Raw genomic sequence first — 25,707 nt, 5'->3', positions numbered from 1 at the left:
AGGCACTAGATTAGCATCATCTGTATTTCATTCCTTCTCTTTTGCAACAGCTACCCATTTATAATAAACAGACCTCGTGCTCGGTGGAGAATTTACTTCCCCGTCCAGTAAAAATGAAGTTCCTTATTTTCACTAAAGACGCTGTCTCCAATCAACACCCACCCTCCCTGGGGAGAGACCAGGCACTCCTCTCCCTGCCACCTCCTGCTTACAGCGTAAGCCTGGCGCCCCACACCCTAGAATCGCCCCACTTTGGACACCCTGCTGCATGGGTCGCGAGGCTCTTGGGGAGAGCGGAAGAGGCCCGCGTGTAGACCAGGGGGGCGTCCGGCCAGTGGGCGCCAGGCTGCCTCCGCCGGCTGGGGATTCAGGGAGACGAAAGGGGAGCGGCGAGCCCCACGCCACCCTACTTACCCACTTTGTCCTTCCCGTACTTGTGCCCGGCCACCTGATGCGACAGGGGCACGCAGCCGTTGAGGAAGCGGAGCCTGCCGCCCGCCGGTTTCGGGGCGCTCTCGGAAACGGCCTCGCTGGCCGGTGGGATCCGGATTTCTGGGGGACCAGGCGCCTCGAGCGGGAGGGGGGATGGTGGCTCCGTTGCCATAACCGAGAGCTGAAGCGGTAGTGGCAGCGAGGGCAGGAAGAAAAAAATAGGACGGAGAGAGGGTGAGCCGGGGAAGCCTGGGGTCGCTCAGATTCGGTCGTGCGGAGGCCCGGGGGTTCCCGCGGCTGGTGCCCGCTGAGGCCAGGGGAGGGGGCCCATGACGCCGCGGAGGCAAGGGCGCTGCCCTGCCCAACTCCCGGCGGAGCACGGATCCCGGGTCCCAATGCTCTGCCGCCGCGGCCGCCAGCCGGGGCGCAGCCCAGAGACGGAACCGAGCCGAGGCGCTCCCTGGGGCCCTGACGGAGACGGCGGCCCCACCTCCTGCGCCCCCGCCCCCTCCCGCCGTCCTCCAGTCCCCTCGGCAGCCGCGCGCGCGTCTGCGCCGCTCGCACTGCTGCGGGCGAGAGCTTCCGACTGCGCGACCCGCGGCCGCCGCCGCTACTGAGCATGCCCACAGGCCGCCGGACGGGACCCCCTAGGGCGGGGTGGGACGAGGTAGGGTGGGCCCCGGGCCCAGGACGGAGACATGGTTGGGGCGAGCACACTGGCGGTCCTTCACTCCCCAAACCACAGGCCAGCGTTAAGAGATCGTCAGCGCCGCTGTGCTTTCATTCATTCAGGGCGCGTCTCAGCGGTTCTGGGGAAAGGCTCAAAGGCCTGGGGCTTCTAGTTGTGTGGAGCGGTCAGTCACGTGTCAGGAGAGTTAGGAAGCCGCTGCGGCGCCTAGGGTGGCCTGGGAAGCTACCCCTTAACTGCAGTCAACTCCCTGAAACTCCCACCCTACGCAAAAACGACAGACGTAAAACCAGACATCTTCTTAGAAGACGCGGCTTCAAAACACCCTTCAAGTAAATCCTAGCCTCTCTCCCTAAATTGGTGCCCCTAAACGGCTCTTATTTAAGAAAAAAAAATGTTTGGAACCGACACTGATCTGAGACTAAAAGTCAAAGAATAATCTGAATCTTTTTTAAGTGAGCACATGTTTTGAAGAAATGAGTCCTTTTTCCCCCTCTCTCCCACTCGACCCTTAGCGCAGGTTCCAAGGTCCTCAACCGATGACTGGGTCAAAGGCAGAGAAAGGGATGTACACAGGGAGTAAGAAGAAATTCTGGAATGGGACTATGCTTGATTTGCGACTGCCACTGGCATTTTATACAAAACCTAGACCTGATCTTGCAGGTGCCGGACTGGATACGAAATTTTTAAGTAAAAAATCTTAGATATCTGACTATGGCAACTGTCCTAACACCTGTACAAAGCCTCCCGAACCCCCACACACCTGAGAAACACGCAAACCCCAGCCTCAATTCCCTATTCCCAAAGCCCTGCCTCAGGGCTCCAGGACCCCGCCCCTCAAGATTGCGCAAACTCAGTTGCTACCTCTCTAGGTCGCTTCCTCCTCCCACCTCCTGCAGCTGTCAAAATCCGGACTGTACACTTCCTTGTGGCCCGGGACACAGATCTGCGCATGCTCATCATCCGCTAGGGTGGATAACACGCACGTGCTTACGGACTGCCGCGGCGCCTGCGCCGTAGTTGCCTGGAGTTGGTGCCCTTAGGCCGCCTTTCGCACCTCGAGTTAGTCTGTCAGCGCTACGCTGTTTGTTTTCAGTGTCCTGTGCACTCCTAGCAAGCGACTGCGCCATGACTCTGACTTCCAACGTACGAGGTGAAGTGGGGCCCCGGATTGGGTGAGGCTGGCGGCCTGCGCACCAGTTGCAGCTTCGTCAGCACCTCTCTGGGCTGTTACGGCTGCTGTGCGTGCCCGCGGATCCTGTAACCTTGAGATGCACAAGGGCTTGCTCTTGGCCGGTGCTGCGGGCTCCCTGGGCCGTACCGGGAAAGGGGTGTGGATTGGTGGTATCCGCCAGCAAAATTGGCGTGGGGGATATGCAGGCATCTACCCAGGTCTGGATCACTTTTCCACCAACCAAACCCTAAAACCTAATGATACCAATGCTAGCTTTTCTTGTTCTCCCCCGAGACACTTCTGTGTTCTGATTCAGGAGGCGTGGAAAAAAGGAAAAACAAACAAAAAACCTGTTCCCTCTTCTCACGTTTAAATCACTGTGTAGTTAGAGCATGTATTGCCAGCAACCCTGAAGAGATGGATGCATGACTAATCACATCTTAGTTTTGCACTTTTTTTTTAAGGGAAGAAACCCAATTCGGGATCTTAAGTTTTCCCAGGTTTTCATTATGCTCTGGCATCTGGCGCTTCGTGGCAGTAGTCCAGGAGAGAGGATTGAAAACTGAGCTCATTGAGCCTTCAGTTTTTTCACCTTTGCTTCCCTGTGCTGGTACCTAAATATTGGAAACGTCACTTCACAGAAGGTCAAATTAAAATTAAGAGACTTTCCAGAAGTCAATTAATGTGAACTTCATTTCATAAAAATTGGGGGTGGTAGTAAATTATTAATATAATGTTATGTACCAGTATGTGATAATATGTGATATCTTTGCCCAAAATAAAAGCGCCGCACATCAACATTTGGGCACCTGTAACAGTAGTTAAGTAAAGGGAAAGAGATTGTCTAGAAGTTAATTGAAAGTAGCCCCATAAGACACTGAAATAGAGGATAGGCTGACAGTGTCCACAGAGGAGAGAAGAGGGAATTTCAGGGGACAATGGGAAGGGTTCACGGGAACAAATTTAAAGGACACATGGACAAAAACTAGGGGGAGGGTGGTAATGGGAGGGAAGTGGGGAGGGTTGGGAGGGTGGGCTGGATTGGGAATAAAAGGGAGGAAACTGTACTTGAACAATGATTAAAATAAAATTTTTTTTAAAAGTAGCCCCATTAATTTATTTAGTACGTATTGAGCATCAACAGTGCCAGAATCTGTAAAAAGGTTCCTACTAATATGAGCCTTAATTTTGTAGTAGATTCTGTGAACTGGAGGATTCCACTTCTGTGGTCAAAAGTTATGTGAGAGAGTGAGGGTGACAACCCATAAATCTTCTAAGTTACTTATGAGGTATGAAGGAGGTGATTATTTGCAAAAATTACTTGAAAGGATACTCATCGTAAGTCTCAAATTGAGGCACCTTGGTATATTTAAAGTAGGGAATGATTTTTGTTTGTGTTTTGTTTTTTAAAAATCCAAACCTATACTTTCAGGAATAAGACTATTATGTAAAATAAGATATTCATGTGATTTGAGCCACTGGTAATATTACAGGAAGACAGTTTGCACTTCTGTGATATGGGTGGAAAGATTCCAAATGTGTCTTCAAAATGTGGAGTCATTTTGTGTAAGTGCACACTAAATTCTATTGCAGTAGCATGTTGTTGAAATATGAAATAGGTGAACCCTAGGGCTTCTTAATACAACCTACAGGCTAATCTTTCTTGCAATCACCACAGATTTGTTTTCTGTTTTTAAATCTAACCCTAGGGGAATCTAAAGGTGACTTTCCCCTTAGTTTGCAATTTTCTAAGGGATAGGAAATTGCTTGGTGAAGAGGGTTATTAATCTTGAAGTACTCAACTTTGTATGAGAAGCAGCTACTTTTTATTTTACCTAAAAGCATAAAGGTTGTTGTGAGGACTGTCTTGAGCCTTGGTAAATCTTTTCTTCCAGCACCTTCTTTCTCAAATATAGTAGTGTGGCAGAGTAGGGACAATGTCTTGGGAATCCACCTCATAATGATTAGAGTCAAGTTATTTTCCCAATTTTTAAACCAAATCTATTAGTTTATACAGATTGAAAATCATTTTAGATAGTTTGATTTTGGGGAAGATAACCATGTCTCTACTTAGTTAAATAAATTAATAATTATAAAGGGCTTAGAATGGTATTTGATAATGGTAACTGCTGTATATGTTAGATAATAAATAAAAGGGTATATGTGTGCTTGCAGAATTCTTGTTTATATTCAGAAGAAAAAATCCAATTTAACCAAATATTTTAGAAGGCTTTCCTTAATCTGCTGCCCCCTCAAGTCCCTTTTTTTTTTTTTCAGTTTGCTTTATCCTCAGGCTACAAAATAGGTTTTCATCTATCTCCCTTTTGGCTTATTATTCACCCCAAACCTTGAACACTACAATGTATGTAATCAAAACGAAATGTCATAAATTCTTATTCTCTGACTTTTATATCCTTGTCTATTTTATACAACTAATTTATTTGGGTTCAATAAATGCATTGAGTCATTTAAAGTAACTATTTAAGTGGGTTTTTTTAGGAAGAATGCACAGCTCTGACTGTGAATAAAGAAGTTCCTATGGGTTAACAAATAATGGGGCCGGGGCTTGAGGAATGCAGGGGAAACCAAGTTTATTAGAGCATTCCCTGTGTATATCTGAAATATTTCATAATAAAGTTTTATTTTTAATCTCAGGACTTACATTTCACACTTTGATACAAGAGGTTAAAATGAGGCCAAAGAAAGATAAGTTATTTGGTGTAACAGCAATGTGTTGGTCTGGTGGGCAGGTAGAGCATAAATTCAAGTTAGTAATCTATTATTTCTTTTTACTCAATTTATATTGAACACTACCTGTATGCCAGGCCTTGAGAGAAAACATTACCAGGCACAGCCTACCAATCTGAAGGAGACCTAAGAGAGGGAAAAATTTAAACACAGCTCCCCTCCCCCCTCTTGAGATGAACATTCTGATTTTGTGGCAGTTGACACTGGGCTGGAGAGGACAGTTTGGGGCAGAAAAGGACTAAAGGAAAAGAAGCAGGGTGAGATTAACAAAATAATCCCCACGCTAGAGAAAAGCAGAGAAATAGGTTGTAAACAAGGATGTAGGATTTGGGGACAAGTTCATATTTTCTCTATCTCTGAATAATTCTAATAGAGAAAACCAGAGATTACACAGTAATAGGCTAAGGGAAGAGTAAGAAAGGGAGGGATTATTTAGCAATGTATTTTCTGTATGTTGTTCTTTTTATTGGCTTATTCATGGTATTTGTGTAGATAGAAAGCATTGTTAAGTACGGGTGGATACGCTGGGGTTTGATCTAACTGTAGTAATTCTGTGCCTTGAGAGATGTCTATAGACAATGCAAGTGGCTATAAACCGGAAGGGACAGAAATAATGATCAGGATTTTTCTGGACTCCAGAATGTCTGCAAGTCAGTTGGTTGTCAACTAAAATATCTTTAAAAATTGGGTCTTGGTAAAGTCCTTTGTTGTCTCTAGTTTTTAATAGGCATATATACTACCAAGGACTAAATGTTACTTGAGTTTTCAGTTTCTTTCCATTCTAATTGTTGACTTTTGAATCTAGAATCATTCTTATCTATTTTTATATAGTTTCCTTCCCTTCTTGTCCCTAGTTGTCAGTGACATCCACAGCTTTTTGCCAGAAAAGACTGATTGAGGCTGCATTTTATATTTATCTCTAATAAGTTTAGAGAATTAGAATTTGGGAAGGGGAAAAAGAAGAAATGGACATTCTTCTGTAATTTTAAAAACTCACTGGAGCAGATACAAAGCCATTTTTCTAGCATATGTGTGTGTGTGAGAGAGAGAGAGAGAGACATTTGTGTAGGGTCATTACTGACCCTTGTTAGGAAGTAGGGACACAGTGCATGTTCTGATTCCCCATGGGACAGCCACTCTTGGATGGTATCTTGGATGGAGTCAGTTCCCATTTCTTTCATTTGCTGTTGCGTCTTTTTTGTGTCAGTTATTCTGTCATTTCTTCCCCCATCAAAATATCTGGGGGAAGTAAATACATTTTTTTTTTTAAAAAAAGCTTACCATACCAAGTGGATTCAGTGGGTAATAAGAGAAAAGAGAATAGAAGAATGTTTTAATGGATAAGGTTTTTTTTTTAAGTTTAAGGTAGAAATTTCTATCGGATTCTCTTTTTTATATTGTGAGACAAATTAATGCTAGCCAGTCAGACGTGTTCTTTGGGTCTCAGGCTTTTTTGTAATATGTAAGCACCATTAAAATAAGCCTGTTAGAGATTACCTTATAATTCACCTAAAAAGTAAGGTGTAACTAAGATCAACAGCATTTAAGGAATTGTGTTATTTTAATATTTTGGGATATTCCTCCTTTCAGATTTTTCCTAAAGATAGCATTCAACAAAGATAATTGAACATAGGCTATACAAAGCAATATTTTAGCCCATTTTATGATAAGTACATTAACTCTTCAGACTGGCTTTCCATTATGGAGAAGTGGATTGCCATAGCTCCTGACACAGAATATTTTCTTGAGGGGGTTCCATGGTAAATAATGCATCAGAAAGGAAGGTCATGAATGAAGCTAGGAATCAGAGCAAAGTTTCAGCCCTGCTTGGAATTGCCACAGGGAAATACTGTGAAGCAGTACTAAAATTCAAGACAAATCTTCACAAAATGTGCAGTTGAAAAACATCCTCCAGTAAGGCCAAAGGTTTGAAGCTGTCAAATGACTTATTAACTTGTTTTCTCAGTCATGCAGCACTTGGAAAGGGCATAGTGTTAATGTTTATTTTATGGGATTACAGCAAGGAGAAATAGAAATGTTGAGGGAAGGAAAACATACTAAATTACTTTGTAGAGAAAAATACTGTGGTTGAAAATAGAATCCAAGGAATATGCTAATTAGAAACTTGATAAAATCTAAATTATTAAATAAGCTAAGAGAAGGCCAAGATAAAAGAAACTTAAGTGTCAGAACGGTTGTTCCTTTCCTTTAGAATTCTGTAAGACGAGCTCCAGTTTTATGTAAGGCAGTATTGGGTACAGTGGTTAATCACATTAGTGTAATAAGAAATCTGACTCAGTATTGCAAACTTAGCCATACAGTTCATTATTCATTATATGTTTTTATTTGGCCTTGGAATGTGTTTTTTATACTTATCTCTCTAGGGCCTTATTTGATAGTCTGGGAACTTATTTCAAACACTGTGAAGATCTGACTCAGGAAGTGCTGGGAAGCAGTCCAGTGTGTTTATCCTGACCCCTGTTCAACTTCTTCCTGCAGTCCACTCCGTGCTGGGAATAGACAACTCTCCTCTGAGGCTGAGGCTAACCAGACTATGCAGAGCTTTCTCCTCTCCAACATTCTCTGGAAATGGGGTAGTTGTTAAGTGCTTGGGTTTCTAAGGACTACTTGAAAAGCTATGTCGAAAGAATAAATAGGTGGCTGTTAGTCAAGTGAATAATTGAGTAGAAAAATGTCATTAAATTTATTATTTTTTATTATTCAGTTACAGTTAACATTCAGTGTTATTTTATATTAGTTTCAGGTATACAGCTTAGTGGTTTAGACATTTATGTAGTTTACGAAGTGATCCTCCCAGTATTTCTAGTACTCACTTGCACCGTAGACAGTTATTACAGTATTATTGACTATATTCTCTATGCTGTACTTCACGTCCTTGTGACTATTTTGTAACTACCAATTAGTACTTCTTAATCCCTTCGCTTTTTTCACTCAACCCCAAACCCCCAAAATGTCATTAAATTTAAAATGAAGTTTGTTGGGAATTCAGATAACCTTCCACTGATAGATAATGGAAATTTAGAATTTATTAAATGAGAATAATACTCATCATGTTTAATATTAAATTAGTACATTCTGATTTTTATGTTAATGAGATGGCACTTTGAAATTTAAAAAAACAAAACACAATTTTGAAGGACTTTGAAGCCTAGAATCATGCCAGATATATTACTTTGAATGTTTACTATTAAGGGTGGTTTTGTTTTATTGGTCTTTTTTTGTTTTTTTCTTTGGATACCAGTCCTGTTTGCTGTTATACATTTTAAAGCCACTAAAGGACTTACTATTCAAATGAATTCTGAGTCATTTTGTTAACATAATTACCCCCTGACTTGGGGTGGGGGGATAGGGGAATCTGTCCTGTTTGTAGTCTGAATTTTTTAAATATTTTTTTAAGCAGTAGGTATCTTGCAGGCTCACATGTCATTTTTATTTAAGATTTTGTTTGTTTATTTATTTATTTTTAGAGAGAGAGGAAGGAAGGTGGAAAAAGAGGTAGAGAAACTTTGGATGTGAGAGAGGAAACATAGGTCAGTTACCTCTTGCACGTGCCCTAACCGGAACCAAACCTGCAACCCAGGCAGGTGCCCTGACCATGTTCCAGCAGCCTTTCGCTTTATGGGACGATGCCCAACCAGCGAAGGCACACTGATCAGGGCTCATGTGTTATTTTAAATCTTTTTGTGAATTCTTAAAAAGATTATTAAGCCTTGTTTTTCTTTCTCTACCTATAAACTGATTTTTAAGTTTCCCTCTTCTATTTTAATTTAGCTATCATTTCTCAATCCAAAATACACAATTGCTTACGTGTGGGCTGGGGAAAGTCTTAACTAAGTCTTACACTAATGTGTTCTGATCATTCAGTTAACATTAAAAACCAACTTTGACTATTGGGATGCTTGATACTCAAAAAATTGGATTTCCTGAACATCTGTGTTAGATTATTAGCATATATTTTGGTTTTTATAATTATTCCTGTTTTTCTTTCCTACTCTAGTTGAATGGATCGCAGCAGTTACCATTGCTGCTGGGACAGCTGCAATTGGTTACCTAGCTTACAAAAGATTTTATGTTAAAGATCATCGCAACAAATCTATGGTTAACCCTAACATTCAGAAAGACAACCCCAAGATCGTACATGCTTTTGACATGGAGGATTTGGGAGATAAAGCTGTGTACTGCCGTTGTTGGAGGTCCAAAAAGGTGAGGAAAACAAGTCCTTTATATTAGTACCATCTTTAATGTAATATTCTTTTTAAACTATAATGTCAAACTGGTATCACCAGATACTGTTAAGACACAGCTTTTTTTTTCCCCTTTTTTTCCCCTTTTTTTAATGGATCCTGCTCTTCTCTGTTTTTCATGTACTCTTCAGGAATATAGTTACTAAAATGTATAACCACTGTACAGTAAAATTACATCATGTTCTCATTGAGTTCAGGTGAATGTAACCACATTCTTAGCCAAAGAAGAGAGAGAAATCCCTTTACTCATAAGATTTCCTCCTCAAGTGGATCTTAGCCTTCCACTGTCCCATGAAAGGAAGTATGCAGCCTAAATACAGAGAAACAGAAGAGGTCAATTCTTTTTTGAGCTTTTAAGCTCCTGAATTCTAGTATAAGTTTTAGAAATTTCAAGATAAAGTTTTGGTAAATTAGCCCTGAAAATTTTTTATTTGGTAAACATCGACCCTGTATCCTAAGCTTCCTTTAAGCAGCAGCTCCTGCAGTTAAATTATAACATTGGAGTTTTAAAAATCTTATTTTCTTTTGTGAGAATTGCATTACATTAAGTTCTGTGTGGATGTGTTATCTTTAATACCCACAGCTTTTACACAGTGATGATAGCTGCTGATCTGAAGATGGTAAAATTTTCTAAGATCATCTTGAAAAGCTTTGTACACTGAATAACTTCAGAATTTCTAGTGTATGGTGAAAACACTACGTATTACCACTGTTAGCATTTAAATATAATGGATTTCACTAAAGATGACTTCATAAGGACTAAGAGAATAGGCGATACAAATGACGTATCTGGCCCTGGGCAGATGTCTCAGTTGGTAGGAGCATTTTCCCATGCACTGAAAGGGTTGCAGGTTCAATTCCATGTCAGGACACATGCTTGGGTTGTTGATTTGATCCCAGTTGAAGTGTGCACAGAAAGCAACTGATCAATGTTTCGCACACCAATGTTTCTTTCCCCCCCGCCTCCTTTCCTCCTCCCCACCCCCATTCTTCTCTAAAAATCAGTAAGCATTTCCTCAGGTGAGGATTAAAAAAAACCCGATGTATCTATTTCGGGAAGCATATTATGTGAGGCCTTAAAGCACATTATGTGAGGGACCCCGTCCTACAGTGGAGAGCCGTTATCACGTGTCAACATATCGCATACTAGGCACTTGGAAGCATATTCTACTAACCCTCTTCTCCCAGTACAGTTGATGTTGTATAACCCAGTGATACAGTGCTTGGATTACGACATTATGTCTAAAAAACACCTGATGAGCATGTGGAATATGAACCAAAAAATTAATAGTGCCATTACAACAAGTTATATCTTAAGAAGAACACTGTTCATTAGGAATGTGGGGTTGTTTGAAAATACTAGCAGGATTGCTAGAAAGTAATCCTCAGTAATATTCTATATACTAGCTCTGGTTTGTTTTTTAAAACTATGCCTGTATAGGTTTCATTCTGTTGTTACTTACCAAAATATAGAAAGTAATACCTTTATAAATTAGAGAATTTGTAAGTCAGAGTTGTAATAGTTCTTTAGTCAGTGTTTTTATTTATTTATTTATTTATTTATTTATTTATTGTTATTATTTTAATCCTCGCCTGAGGACATGTTTATTTATTTTAGAGAGAGAGGAAGGGAAAGAGAGAAACATGGATCAATTAGTTACCTCCCATATGGACCTTGACTGGGGATTGAATCCACAACCTAGGTGTGTGCCCTGACTGTGGATCAAACCCACAACCTTTTGGTGCTCCAGACAATGTTCCAACCAGTGAGCCACCCAGCCAGGGCTAGTCAGTGATTTTAATTAATTCACTTCATGTCTACTATATATGTATGCATGACAAAAGTTAAATAATAAAACAGCAGGTGTCATGGATTTGTATAGTTGATACAGTACCAGGGCTTTATATAAAAAGAAGAGCTTACACTGTGGGCTACAATTTTCTGGGAAGGCATAGTGATATACATGCAAGTTAAATTGCCCCAGAAAGATTGGTAGCATTTGAATAAATTAGCAAGTATTGAAGACATTCTCAAAATCTAGAAAAGACTCATATGAGCAAAGGAGGAATCAATGAAGAATCTAGTCTGGTCCTAGCACCTGTCTCCCCCTAGAAACAAGGCCAAATGGAAGAATCTTGAGTACACCAGTGAGGAGTTGGTGCCTCCAGACATGGGGGAGCTTCTTATTAGGGATTTCAGATACAAAGTTATGATGCTTATACCAGGGCGCTAGCTGTGGGAATGGAGAACAGTGAATAGATGCATGAAACATTTTGAGGAAAGGATCAGCCAAATGCAATGACTGGTTTGTGTGGAAGATTGGGGGAGAAAAACTGATGATTATGGAAGTGTCTAGGCCTGTGGGATTCAAAGAGGTGGTGCCATTAACAGAAATAAGGAATGCAGGGGGAAAAGCTAATTTCCTAGGACAGTGATAAGGAGATCAATTTCAAAGAGTGCATTAAAGGTGACCTTTGAATAGAAATGCACAGCAGGTGTTCTGAAATGTGGGACTAAAGTTGAGGCATGGGGGTTAGAGATAGAAATCAGCAAAAGTGATGAGTCAAGCATAGGAATGAAACCAAACGGTCCTTGACACAGATAAAAATCAAGGACTATGAATGAACACTTAGAGAATTTTCTGCATTTTAGGAAAAGGAATAAGAGCTTAGTTAAAACAAAGCTAAGAATATCATGGCTTTACAGTGGAAAGGGGGAAAAGTTTCAAAGATTTGGTTGTCATCATCAGCTTGTGCAAAGTCGACCTGGTGAATAGATTATTATAGTAAGACTGTTGGATCAAACAATTAGTCATTTGACCTTTTGGTGTCATTTCAACAGAAGAATAGAATAGAAGCTGTGTCCAAGTGGGTTAAAGTGTGAATTACTAATAAAGAAATGCTGGCAGTCTGAGTACATGTCAAATTTTCAGTAAGTGTGACGGTGAATGGAAAGAGAAAGAAGATAACAAATAGCTTAGTGAGCTCTAATGCTTAGCTTTGAGGTCAAGTAAAGTGTGTTACCTTGGTTGGGTTTTCCCAGAAGGTAAAGGGCCAATAAAGTAAAAGTGTTCTTTCATGGACTAAAATCTCAGGTATTTAAGGAAGAAACAAATGTACAGAAGCTAGTGATTTAAATGTTTACTAGACTTTATAGCTCAACATAACATTCCAGGGTTATTCTTGCATGATACAATTTAGAGTTTCCCGATGGTTGAACTAGGGATCACCAATTCCCATAGGTAGACTGTAAGGAAAGGAGTGCCAGACCAATCATTTTATTTTCAATTTTCTCAGTCTTTTTTATTCATTTATCTTTTATGACATTAGTGATCCCCTTTGCATCTAGCATTTGTCACTTCTAAATTTTGACTGAATCTTGAGTACTTTTCATTCCCAATTAAGAGTTCATTTTGAGTATTATTCAAGTTAATGGATGTACTTTTCTTCATGCTACTTTGGAAGCTCCCCACATTCTTGAGGTTCCTAAGATTATCACACAGGTGCCAAGTCACACACGTGTCAATGCACAGAAGACTTGTAATTAATACCTTTGATTAGATAGCTGTATTCAGTTTATATTTAGTAATTTTTCCTTATACAACCCAGTTGCGTTTACAATAAAAGGTAAATGGCTCTTTTACCTATTTCCAAAAAATGTTATTTGCAATATAAGCTTTATTTTAATCCTAATTCACTCTTAAGGTACAATTGCTGGTTTGTTGTGTGCATCTAACATGAGCAATTTTCCCAGACCTAATGAATTGGATCTCTTTAGTAACATGTAGAAAATAATTTTTAACACACCTCATTCCCCTGCTTCCCCCAAGATTGGTATGCCTTCTGCTGTTTCAAAAAAATTCACTCATTCCATATTTCACAAAAGGGATATCCATATGTAAAGTGAGAAGGAAAGAAGCCAATAAAGAAGAAATGATTAAAGCAACTACAGGGAAAGATATTATTTGAGACTTTGAGACAGTGGTGTCTTCAAAGAGGGTGGAAGGAAGTGAGACTAAGCACGAATATGAAACTCAGCCTTAAAAAGGAAGAAAGATAGTCTTACTTTCGAAACAAGAAGATAAAGGAACATTGGTGTAAGAGAAGAGTATGCAACATAGTCTTGCTAGATTCCCACCCCACCCCCTTTGCTTCAGGTAGGTTGTTACATCATTTGCTGAGTTGTACTGTGGCCAGCAGGAAGGCAGGACAGACTTTGAGCTGGGGCAAGAAAAGAATGCAGACTAAGAAATTAGAAATAGAGGAAAGCCATTCCAGTTAACATCCAGAACTCAACTGAAATTGAAACTGATGTGCAACTGCACATACTATGTAGAATCATTGTCTTTTATTTACAACTTCAGGGATTGAGTTGGGGGGGTTTTTGTTAGTGGTGTGCTTGTTTATGTTTTGGGGTGTATGTGTCATAGAAAGTGTCCCTCCTATTAATAGTTTGGAAGTGGGTTGCACTGAGTCCATTTTTTTCATAGAAACAATATCTAACAAATATAATAGGTCCCAATACACCAAGGCTGTGGGTTTCATCCCTGGTCAGAACACAGACAAGAATTAACCAATGAATGCGTAAATAGTGGAACAACAAATCAATGTCTGTCTGTCTCTCTCTCTTTCTCTCTCTCCCCCATCTCTTCCTCTCTCTCCCTGCCTTCCTCCCCTCTCTCCCTCTTCCCCTCTTACCTTCTCTCCCTTCCTCTCTCTAAAAAATCAATAATTTTTTTGAAAAACACATAATAGGATATTATCCGAATGTTGGTCAATCCACAAAAGGACAGTTTTGTAAAATCTTAATTCTGTTTATACATTTTCTTGCTATATCTACTATCTTACATTTACCAAAGTAAGTACATAAGAATGGTATAAAATGCCATATTCTCTCAGGAAGTTTGAAGATCTCACTGCTTTTGTTTTCTTTCTCAACCAAAGCAATCATGTTTCACAGAGTGGTTTATGGTAATAAGCCAGAATGGCCCCAGGCAACTTCCTTGGGAAATATAATCCAAACTCATTAAAAATACAAAGTTTAGAGAGGGAAAATAAAAATTTTTCTTTAGCTGTTGCAGATAGAAGAGATAATTCAAGGAGGAATGTGTATTTATTTCCATTTTGAATTGTCCTAAAAACAGAAATATCATAACTTGAGGTATGTGGCCATTAAAAAGAAACAAATCTTGTGTTTTTTATGAAAACCCTGATAATGTTGTCAGCTTTCTAAGTGGAAAAAAAGGATCCTGGTGTCTTTTTTTCTCCCAAACATTTATTCCAACTTCTTGTAACTCTCTCTTCCCTAGTTTTAAAGCTATTTCAGATTAGTGGATGTATAGTTTTTAATTGGTGTAACAAACATAATAGAATATTTTCTGGACATACAGGAAATTCAGCCAATTTAATTCACAAACTTTTCTTCAGGATGTATTAATAAACAAAGACTGCCACCTTAGAACAAATTTTAGAATTAACTATGAGCTAAACTTTTTCACCAATCATTTGATCTTTAAGTATTAATACTACATGAACTGAATTCAGTATACCCTTTGCATTTTTATAATTTCAGTTCTTGGCTGGACAAATTTAACAAATTTCAAAATTTTAAATGCAAGAAGTTTAATAAAATTTTCATGTTTTCATTACATTATTATTTATTGCAGAAACTACTATACCTAGATTATGTTTGAAAGTCTTTATCACTCATTTTCTTTCTCTTGAATAAAAAAATGAAAATAAGACACTTTCTAAAAAACATATTGTTATATAATTTACTATTTGAATTTTAATGCCAAGCAATTACCATTCATTTATACTAAAGATCGTGAAGTAATTTCAATAAACATATCCCATTGACATGTACAAAGCATTTCTAAGAAATTACTAATCTTATTTTGAAATAACTCATTTTGGTTTTTGGTTGAAAATAAAATGTTTGTTTCATAACTTAAAATGAGAAATCCCTAATGTGTAAGTATAATGAGAATACTTGATCTTCACATGAACTTTGGGAAATGATTCTGACTTAAGTCAATAATTTCTGTGGTTAAGCAATAATAGAAAGTATTATTAATATTAAGATACCACTCCAAATATTTTTCCCTTGCTGGTGTGGCTCAGTGGATTAAGTACTGGCTTGTGAAATCAAAGGGTTGCTGGTTTGGTTCCCAGACTAGGGCACATGCCTGGGTTGTGGGCCAGGTCCGCAGCAGGGGGCACACAAAAGGCAATGACACATTGATGTTTCTCTCCCTCTCTTCTCTCTCCTTTCCCCTCTCTAAAAATAAATAAATAAAATCTTTAATATAAATAAATAAAGATATCAGTGCCTCTGCCAAATGGACATTTAACAACTAGTTTACATTTTAAAGGCATAAAAGCTTTATATACTTTAGTAATATGAAATTTTTTTAATAAATAGGATGTACTACTCACCACTTTTTTTTTATTTTTTTAATTGATGTTCGAATATAATTGTCTCCATTTTCCCATCACCACTTTCCCCTCCACTCCCCACCCACCTCCCACCCTCAGTCCTACCCCCCTTTGGCTTTGTCCATGGGTCCTTTGTACATGTTCATTTACAACCCTTTCTTTTCTTTCCCACGTTATTTTTCTCCTCCCTCTTCTCTGTTTACTGTCAGTTTGTTGTCAATTTCAATGTCTCTGGTTATATTTTGCTTTCTTGCTTGTTTTTTTAATTAGGTTTCCCTTATAGGTGGAGATCATATGGTGTTTGTCCTTTACCACCTGGCTTACTTCTCCTAGCAAAATGCACTCTAGTTCCATCCATGTTGTGAAGGGTAGGAATTCCTTTTTTTCTGCTGAGTAGTATTCCATTGCATAAATGTACCACAGTTTATTGATCCACTCATTTACTGATGGGCACCTAGGCTGCTTCCAGCATGTGGCTATTGTAAATTGTGCTGCTATGAACATTGGGGTGCATAGGTTTTTTTGAATTAGTGTTTCAGGGTTTTTAGGGTATAATCCCAGCAGTGGAATTGCTGGGTCAAAAGGCAATTCCATTTTTAGTTTCTTGAGGAAATTCCATACAGTTTTCCAAGGAGGCTGCACCAGTTTGTATTCCCACCAACAGTGCACTAGGGTTCCCTTTTCTCCACAACCTCGCTAGCACTTATTGTTTGTTGATTTGTTTATGATGGCCATTCTCACCGGTATTTCATTGTGGTTTTAATTTGCATCTCTCTGATGGCTAATGATGCTGAGCATCCTTTCATATGTCTCTGGGCCCTCTGTATGTCCTCCTTGGAGAAGTATCTGTTCAGGTCCTTTGCCCATTTTTTAATTGGATGGTTTGTCTTCCTGGTGTGGAGTCATGTGAGTTCTTTGTATATTTTGGAGGTCAAACTCTTGTCCGAGATACCATTGGCAAATATATTTTCCCATACAATTGGTTCCCTTTCATTTTGCTAATGTTTTCTTTAGCCGTGCAGAAGCTTTTTATTTTGATGAAGTCCTATTTGTTTGTTCTTTCCTTTATGTCTCTTGCTCTAGGAGGCATATCAGTAAAAATATTACTGCATGGAATATCTGAGATTTTCCTGTCTATCTTCTCTCCTAGGACTTTTATGGAATCATGACTCATATTTAAGTCTTTTATCCATCTTCAGTTTATTTTTGTGTATGGTGTAAGTTGGTGGTTGAGTTTCATTTTTTTGCATGTAGCTGTCCAGATCTCCCAACACCATTTGTTAAAGAGGCTATTTTTATTCCATTTCTTGCTTTTGCCCCCTTTGTTGAATATTAATTGACCATAGAGACTTGGGTTTTTTATTTCTGGGTTCTCTACTCATTACTTTTTAAAGAAATATTTACTTTTTACTTGTTTACTTTTAAAAACATGATAAAACATGAATTTTAGTTTTTAGGCAGAAACAGATTATTATAAAAAGTATATTTTTATTTTTGATCCATGGCTTTGTTAATCTTTTGTAAGATTTTCTTTATTTCTCTAGAGATTTCTCTCCCATTCTTGATTCTGTATATGGAGGAAAATAATTTGAGAAAATTAACTAGTTTTTAGTATTTTTAATGGGATTAGAAAAGAAATAAAAGTGAAGCATGCTCAATCACTACATTCTTTGAGGCTTTTTAATTTACAGATATTTCATTTTCTAGAAATACATTTTATAACATGTGCATAAAACTTTACAGCAATATGTTTTGTGTGAGCTATTTATAAAAATGGATTCTTTTACAATGTAAACTTTTATTCTCACTGTACAATCATCTGTTTGTTTATCAAACACATGTCACTTTGAAATGCTGTTCTTTGTGGTAGGATACATTTTAGCTTGATATGTTTTATGGCCTCTTTCCCCATCTGTGCCAAATAACCTGAAAGCTTGCAGTTACATTTTTGCTTCAAGGATTTGTTTTTAATATGAATAAACTGTGTACCATATCTTATTCACCTAAAAAAAGAAATAACATAAGCTTTATATATACATTACATTTATATTGCCATCTACACCAACATGGAATTTATATCTGGATATATAAGATATTCTGAAAACCATTAGGTTTTCTGTTATTTGTAACTCAGAATTATATATACATGGTAAAATTAAAAATGAATATCTTTAACATCAACCAAGTATTATTTTAATTTTAGAGTAGACACTTCTAATATCAAGATTTAAGATTATATACATTTATTGTCTAGTTTCAGGTATTAGAAACTTAGACCCCTCTTCACTGTGAGTTATGAGGCAACTTGACCCTTAAGGCCAAGACTCTTGATACTTTACTCTTCTAGACTCTTTCAGTATAGTAGTGTACCCTGTAATAAACATGAAACTCTACATTCTAGAGTGTAAGTACATTCCAGACATCAAAAATAAGACAAAAGTGCTAGCTATCATCATTTAACATGAAATAGAAATAAAAGCTATACCTAGAGAGAGAAAGAAACAAATAATTTACTGGTAATTGGACCTTGTAAGGGTAAAATCCAGAGGAGACACCTAAAACGCTGCTGTTGAATTCTTATTTTTATTTAACAGCAGGAAGGATGTATTTGCAAAAACCAATAATATATATGAGGTGTGTCCAGAAAAAGTCCAACTATTGTAAATATAACAGGAATGGTTTGCGCAACACCAACGTAACCTGTCCACCAAGGAGAGTGGACTGCAATGCGCATATGTAAACAGCGACGACTTCACTGGACTAGTCAGTGGGGCTGGTAGATGCCTTTGAGTGAGCATCTGTACTGTGTGGTCATCGCATTCTAAACGACTGAGCAAGTAGAGCAATGAATCTCCATCATATTTTGTGGTAAGCTCGAACATTCCTGCATGGAAACTATTCAGATGATTCAAAAGGCTGAAGCTGTGTGCAAGTGGTGATTGGCAGCTTCATCAGGACAACGTGCCCACTCATGCATCACGCCTGATGCAGAGTTTTTTAGCAAAACATCAAATCACCCAGGTGACTCGGCCACTTAACAGCCTACATTTGGTGCCCTGAGACTCCTGGCTTTTCCCAAAACTAAAATCACCTTTGAAAGGGAAAAGATTTCAGACCAACAGTGAGATTCAGGAAAATACAATGGGGCAGCTGATGGTGATTAGGACAACTGTGTGAGATCCTGAGGTGCCTAGTTTGAAGGGGACTGAGGCATCATTGTCCTGTGTACAATGTTTCTTGTATCTTGTATCTTCTTTAATAAATGTCTCTCTTTTTCATAGTATGTGGCTGGATACTTTCTGGACAGACTCATATAGAGAGAGAGCACAAATGAAAATATACCTGATTATAATAACTGAAGAAATAGGACAAATAATCTTGTCAGAATATGCATGAGACCTGAAAACAAAAACTACAAAAGAAATAAAATAGGATTTGGCCAAAAAGATTCTCATGTTTATCTGGAGGAATAAATAGGTAAAGGATAAACAGGGAAGGTTTGGTAATGAAGATTAGCATAAAGGGAAACTAGCCCCATTTTAAGTATATTTTATGTATTTATTTATTTATTACATATTTTTAGACTGAAGGGAAGGGAGGAAGAAAGAGAGGAAGAGAAACATCAGTGTGTGGTTCCCTCTCATGTGCCCCCCACTGGGGACCTGGCCCGAAACCCAGGCATGTGCCCTAAACTGGGAATTGAACCAGTGACAGCAGGCTGGCACTCAATCCACTGAGCAACACCAGCCAGGGCCCAATTTTAAGTATATTTTAAACAGTTATTATCCCAGTAGAATAGGTTGATGAATATGATAATCTCAAAACTATACATAGGCATTTTATGTTTTATTTTTATAAAATTATGAAAGTATAACAATTTAGGAAGCAACCTCTAATGTTGAAGCAACAAGGTCTAGAGCAGCATTTTGCAAAGTATGCTCTATAGAACACTGTAATAATGGATGAAGTTAGAAGTCCCCATAATCTAGTCAGTTTAGAAGAGTTTGAGAGTTCTGGCAAAGATGGAGGCATAGGCAGAAACACTTTGCTTCCTCATACAACCAAAAAAAGGTTAACAACCAATTTAAAAACAAAGAATAACCAGAACTTCCAGAAAATCATTTGCATGGAAATCCAACAACGAAGGAATTAAAACATTCATCCAGACTGGTAGAAGGGGTGGAGACAGGTAGTCAGGGTGGAAAGGATGCCTGGCAAGGCAAGGTGGTGGACCGCATAGGCGTTCCCACATTCACATGCAGATAAGCTGGGAGGAACAACAGGAGAGTAAGACAAACGAAACCTAGGGTATAAGCACAGGAAACTAAAGACTCAAAATCCCTGGCTGAAAAAATTTGTGGGGGTTGTGGTAGCGGGGGAAACTCCAGTCTCACACAAGAGTCTATTGGAGAGGCCCACAGGGTCCTAAAATGTACACACACCAACCCACCTGCGAATTAGTACCTGAAAGGACACAATGCATTTGTGGGAAGCAAGAGAAATGATGGAAAGTGGGGCAAGAACCGAGCAAGCACCATTGTTCCTTCTCTGATCCCTCCCCCACAGATAGTGCCCCATCCCACTAAGAGGTTTACCCTGCTGTGGCAAATACCTAAGGCTCCACCTCTGACCATGTAACGTACCATGCCAAGACAAAGATGTATGACCCAAATGAAAGAACAGTTGGAACTCCAGAAAAAGAACTAAGTGATGAGCAGATAGACAACCTATCACATGCGAGTTCAAAACACTGGTAATCAGGATGCTCACAGAACTGGTTAAATTTGGTCACAAATTAGATGAAAAAATGAAGGCTATGCTAAGTGAAATAAAGGAAAATGTACAGGGAACCAACAGTGAAGGGAAGGAAACCAGGACTCAAATCAACAATTTGGAACAAAAGGAAGAAATAAACATCCAACTGGAACAGAATGAAGAAACAAGAATGCAAAAAAAATGAGACGCTTAGGAACCTGTGGGACAACTTCAGACTCTCCAACATCTGAATCAGAGGGGTGCCAGAAGAAGAGGAAGAGCATGAAGTTGAAAACTTATTTGGAAAAATGATGGAGAACTTCCTCAGTCTGGCAAAGGAATAGACTTCCAGGAAGCCCAGACACTCCCAAAGAAATTGGACCCAAGGAGGAACACACCAAGACACACCATAATTAAGTTACCCAAGATTAAAGATAAGGAGAGAGTCTTAAAAGCAGCAAGAGAAAAGGAGGCCATTACCTACAAAGGAATTCCCCATAAGGCTATCAGCTGATTTCTTAAAAGAAATTACGGGCAAGAAGGGGTTGGGATGAAGTATTTGAAGTCGTGAAAGGCAAGGACTGACATCCAAGATTACTCTATCCAGCAAGGCTATCCTTTAGAATGGGAGGGCAGATAAAGTGCTTCCCAGATAAGATCAAGTTAAAGGAGTTCATCATCACCAAGTCATTATTATATGAAATGTTAAAGGGATTTATCTAAGAAACAGAAGATCAAAAACTATGAATAATAAAATGACAAGGGTCTCACAACTATTGACAACCTAAAAAAAAAAAAAAAAACTAAATAAACTAAGCAAACAACTAGAACAGGAACAGAATCACAGAAATGGAGATTAGACTTCCAGTCAAGATGGAGGCGTAGGTAGACACTGTGCCTCCTCACACAGCCAAAAGAAGGACAACAGAAATTTAAAAACAAAAAACAACCAGAACTGACAGAAAATCAAACTGTATGGAAGTCTGACAACCAAGGAGTTAAAGAAGACACATTCATCCAGACTGGTAGGAGGGGCAGAGTCGGGTAGGAGAGGTAGAGTTGGGCAGCCGGGCAGAGAGGACTTGTGGCAAAGCAATAGTGGAGGACCGGGTGGGCAAGCCTGCAGCTGGCTGGCAAGGCAGCAGCTGGTGGACCCGGTGAGGCAGTGGCTGGTGGAACCAGGGGTCTCACATTTGCGCACAGATAAACTGGGAGGAACAATTGGGGAGTGAGACATACCGACCAACCCAGGGTCCCAGCTCAGGGAAATAAAGCCTCAAACCACTGATTGAAAACACCTGTGGGGGTTGAGGCGGCAGCGGGAGAAACTCCCAACCTCACATGAGAGTTCATTGGAGAGACCCACGGGGTCCTAGAATGTACACAAACACACCTACCGGGAATCAGCACCAGAAGGGCCCACTTTGCTTGTGGGTAGTGGGGGAAATGACTGAAGTCTGCAGAGAGCGGAGCAAGCACCATTGTTTCCTCTCAGACCCCTTCCCCACATATAGCATCGCAAGGTAGCGACCTGGTTGCCCCACCCTAGTGAACACCTAAGGCTCCGCCCCTTATACGTAGCAGGTGCGACAAGACAAAAAAAAAAATTGGCCCAAATGAAAGAACAGATCAAAGCTCCAGAAAAAATACAACTAAGCAATGAAGAGGTAGCCAACTTATCGGATGCACAATTCAAAACACTGGTAATTAGGATGCTCACAGAATTCGTTGAATTTGGTTGCAAATTAAATGAAAAAATGAAGGCTATGCTAAGTGAAATAAAGGAAAATGTACAGGGAACCAATAGTGATAGGAAGGAAACTGGGACTCAAATCAATGGTGTGGACCAGAAGGAAGAAAGAAACAACCAAACAGAAAAGAATGAAGAAATAAGAATTCAAAAAAATGAGGAGAGGCTTAGGAACCTCCAGGACATCTTTAAACATTCCAACATCCGGATTATAGGGGTACCAGAAAGAGAAGAGGAAAGCAAGAAATTAAAAACTTACTTGAACAAATAATGAAGGAGAACTTCCCATATCTGGCAAAGGAAATAGACTTCTGAGAAGTCCAGGAAGCTCAGAGAGTCCCCAAGAACTTGGACCCAAGGAGGAACACACCAAGGCACATCATAATTACATTACCCAAGATTAAAAATAAGGAGAGAATCTTAGAAGCAGCAAGAGATAAGGAGACCATTACCTACAAAGGAGTTCCCATCAGACTGTCAGCTGATTTCTCAGAAGAGACCTTGCAGGCAAGAAGGGGCTGGGAAGAAGTATTCCAAGTCATGAAAGGCAAGGACCTACATCCAAGATTGTTCTATCCAGCAAAGCTTTCATTTAGAATGGGAGGGCAGATAAAGTGCTTCTCAGATAAGGTCAAGTTAAAGGAGTTCATCATCACCAATTCCTTATTATATGAAATGTTAAAGGGATTTATCTAAGAAAAAGAAGATAAAAATATGAACAGTAAAATGACAGCAAACTCAGTTATTACCATCCACACCCAAAACAAAAACAAAAGCAAACTAAGCAAACAACTAGAACAGAAACAGAACCACACAAAATGGAGAACACATGGAGGGTTATCAACAGGGAAGTGAGAGGGGGAAAAGGTACAGAGAATAAGTAGCATAGATGGTAGGTAGAAAATAGACGGGGAGGGTAAGAATAGGACATGTAGGAGTCAAAGAACTTATATGTTTGACACATTGACATGAACTAAAGGGCGGAGGGAATGTGGTTGGGAGGGGGTATACAGGATGGAGGGGATTAAAGGGGGGGAAATGGGACAAGTGTAATAGCATAATCAATAAAATATATTTTTAAAAAAGATAAATGGAGATCACATGCAGGGTTATCAGTGAGGAGGGGGAGAAGGAGCATGGAAAAACAGGTATGGAGAATAAGAAGCATAATAGGTAGGCACAAAATAGGGGGAGGTTAAGAATACTATAGGAAATGGAGAAGCCAAAAAACTGACATGTACAACCCATGGACATTAACTTAGGTGGGGTTGGGGAATGCTGGAGGGTGAGGGGAGTTCAGGGTGGAGGGGGATAGAGGGGAGAAAAAAATTGGGGCAACTGTAATAGCATAGCCAGTAAAATGTACTTAAAAATAAACTTAATGGATATCATAAAAAAAGAGTTTGGGTTAAAATAGGGTTTTTTTTATAGCAGAAGCTTTTGCAAAATATTAATGTATATTGTGAAACAAAATAGCTATGTATGTTTTTTAAACACATATCAGAATATATTGCAGCACTCCATTGGAACACACTTTAGGAAACACTTATCAATTTAGTTTTGTCCCTTTTTTCCCCACTGGACACAAAAATGTCTGTTATATCTAGAATGTGTCATCATGAAAACAAATGTAAATCTACCACATTTCTAAAACAAGAAGTCTTCATGAAGAATGTTAAAAAGAAATGTATGAAGGGAAATGTATGATATTAAAAAGGCCTTTTGTATGGGAGCAGAGGAATTAAGGGCAGGAAAAAATACGCAAAACAAAAAGGTTTAGGGAAAAAATTCTACAAAGTAACAAAGGATAATATACAAATTGATTTTAAATAAATGAACTTAGACTTTTACACATAAATTGGCAGTGGACATAGAAAGGATTACTAGTATATAAACATGGAAAAGGTTTTTAAAATCCATAATCAAATATCACAAAAGGAAATGCTATTGTATATTGAGTTATCATGTTATATATGTGAATTGAACGTCCGTCACCCTCTCCTTGCCAAACGGTACTGCAGATGTGATTAGACACTTCACATTCTCTTTCTGTCTTCCTAGTTCCCCCTCTGTGATGGATCTCACACAAAACACAATGAAGAGACTGGAGACAACGTGGGACCTTTGATCATTAAGAGAAAAGAAGCTTAAATCAACAGTTTTAATGCTGCAAACCAACTTGTCCTGATTGTTTAATTAGAATAACTACCACTTCTGTCTAATTCGCCTTCTCTGGGTTCTAGATGTGATCCATTGCAAACTGCTGCTTTCATATTCATGGCATTTGCCATACTTGTTGAGCCACCATGGTGCACATTTGTTTAAACAAAAAAAAAAAAAAAGGAAAAAGTGAAAGCAACATCATGGCCTTTGGGTTATTTTGGTCTTAGAAGGATCTGTTTCTTTATATTCAATATAATCACATTAGAATGTAGTTGTATGTTGAAGTTAAAGTAATAAATTATTCTCAAAATGATGAATATGCAGATTTACTTAAAATATTCAAGAAAAAGTGTCTCCATTTATAACTTAGTTAACCTAGAAAGTAAATTGGGTGTGTTCGAGCTACATCAATCTTAGTACAATGTAGGAAAAACCTGTTATGACCTTGATTTTCTTGACAGTAGTAATGACACTGAGAAAATAGGGCTTCTTTGTTTTCCCAGTTATTAATCAAAATGAACTTTGAATGTTATTCTGCTTATTTAGAAGTGGGCCAGGTCAATAATAAAGGGGTGGTAACTTCTTTGGTAGTCATCTTCATGGATAGTTCATTGATCCAGTAAAGCAACCACTAGCAATTTAAGTCTCAAAGGGAATAGATTTAAAGTACTCATGAAGGATGCCTTAAAATATAATGTCCCAGAATTATAGCCCAAGGAGTAGCATGCACCAATATGGGGACATTTAATTGGAGCACATAATGTCAAGTCTCCTAAATGCAAAGCCACACATCCCCGACAAATGGTGGTCACAGGGTAAGAAGAAAGGTATGAGAACATTTTTATTTCCCAAAGACTCAGCCCACAAACATCACATTCATTACTAATTCAGAAAAATGAAAATGTAAAAATGTAAGTAATTAGGATCAACATAAGAAGAAAGGAGTAAATATTTTTTAAAGAGAATTTTGGACATTATGGGTAAGAAGAAAAACACATGGCAAAATACATATGTAATATAGACAAACAACTTGAAATTTACAAAAGTAACAAACTTTTTTTTTAAAGATTTTATTTATTTTTAGAGGGGAAGGAAGGGAGAGAAACATCAACGTGTGGTTGCATCTCACATGCCCTACTGGGGCTCTGGCCTGCAATCCAGGCATATGCCCTAACTGGGAATCAAACCTGCAACCCTTTGATTCACAGGCCAGCACTCAATCCACTGAGTCACACCAGCCATGGCCAGATAAATATTCTTAGCATTTCTTTAAGTATACTTGACTCCTCAGTAG

The 25,707-nt window shown here is 39.0% G+C and overlaps 2 protein-coding genes across 4 annotated transcripts in view; one reads left to right on the top strand and one right to left on the bottom strand.

Moving 5' to 3' along the window:
- The window catches only part of IPMK (inositol polyphosphate multikinase), a 44,853-nt gene extending 43,933 nt beyond the window's left edge, over positions 1 to 920 (bottom strand). The window contains exon 1 of one of the 2 annotated variants that reach the window (XM_028512382.1): positions 415 to 920. In XM_028512382.1, coding sequence (XP_028368183.1) covers positions 415 to 604 — 190 coding nt within the window. In that variant the 5' untranslated portion in view covers positions 605 to 920. The remainder of the gene's footprint in view (positions 1 to 414) is intronic. The other variant, XM_028512380.2, reaches the window with a different exon arrangement.
- A 1,153-nt stretch (positions 921 to 2,073) lies between these two features.
- On the top strand, positions 2,074 to 24,724 carry CISD1 (CDGSH iron sulfur domain 1). Of its 2 annotated transcripts, none has more exons than XM_028513479.2 (3): positions 2,074 to 2,273; positions 9,061 to 9,266; positions 24,312 to 24,724. In XM_028513479.2, the coding sequence occupies exons 1-3, from the start codon at positions 2,249 to 2,251 to the stop codon at positions 24,399 to 24,401; spliced, it is 321 nt and encodes a 106-aa protein (XP_028369280.1). In that variant the 5' UTR covers positions 2,074 to 2,248; the 3' UTR covers positions 24,402 to 24,724. The 2 variants fall into 2 exon arrangements, with proteins under 2 accessions (XP_028369280.1, XP_028369279.1); XM_028513478.2 differs by lacking the exon at positions 2,074 to 2,273 and adding an exon at positions 7,198 to 7,636.
- Positions 24,725 to 25,707: the final 983 nt, after the last annotated feature.

This window comes from Phyllostomus discolor, chromosome 5, assembly GCF_004126475.2.
Source record: "Phyllostomus discolor isolate MPI-MPIP mPhyDis1 chromosome 5, mPhyDis1.pri.v3, whole genome shotgun sequence".
Taxonomy (NCBI): Eukaryota; Metazoa; Chordata; class Mammalia; order Chiroptera; family Phyllostomidae; genus Phyllostomus; species Phyllostomus discolor.
Note: the sequence above shows the minus strand (reverse complement) of the source record. Positions and strands in the feature narration are given on the sequence as shown.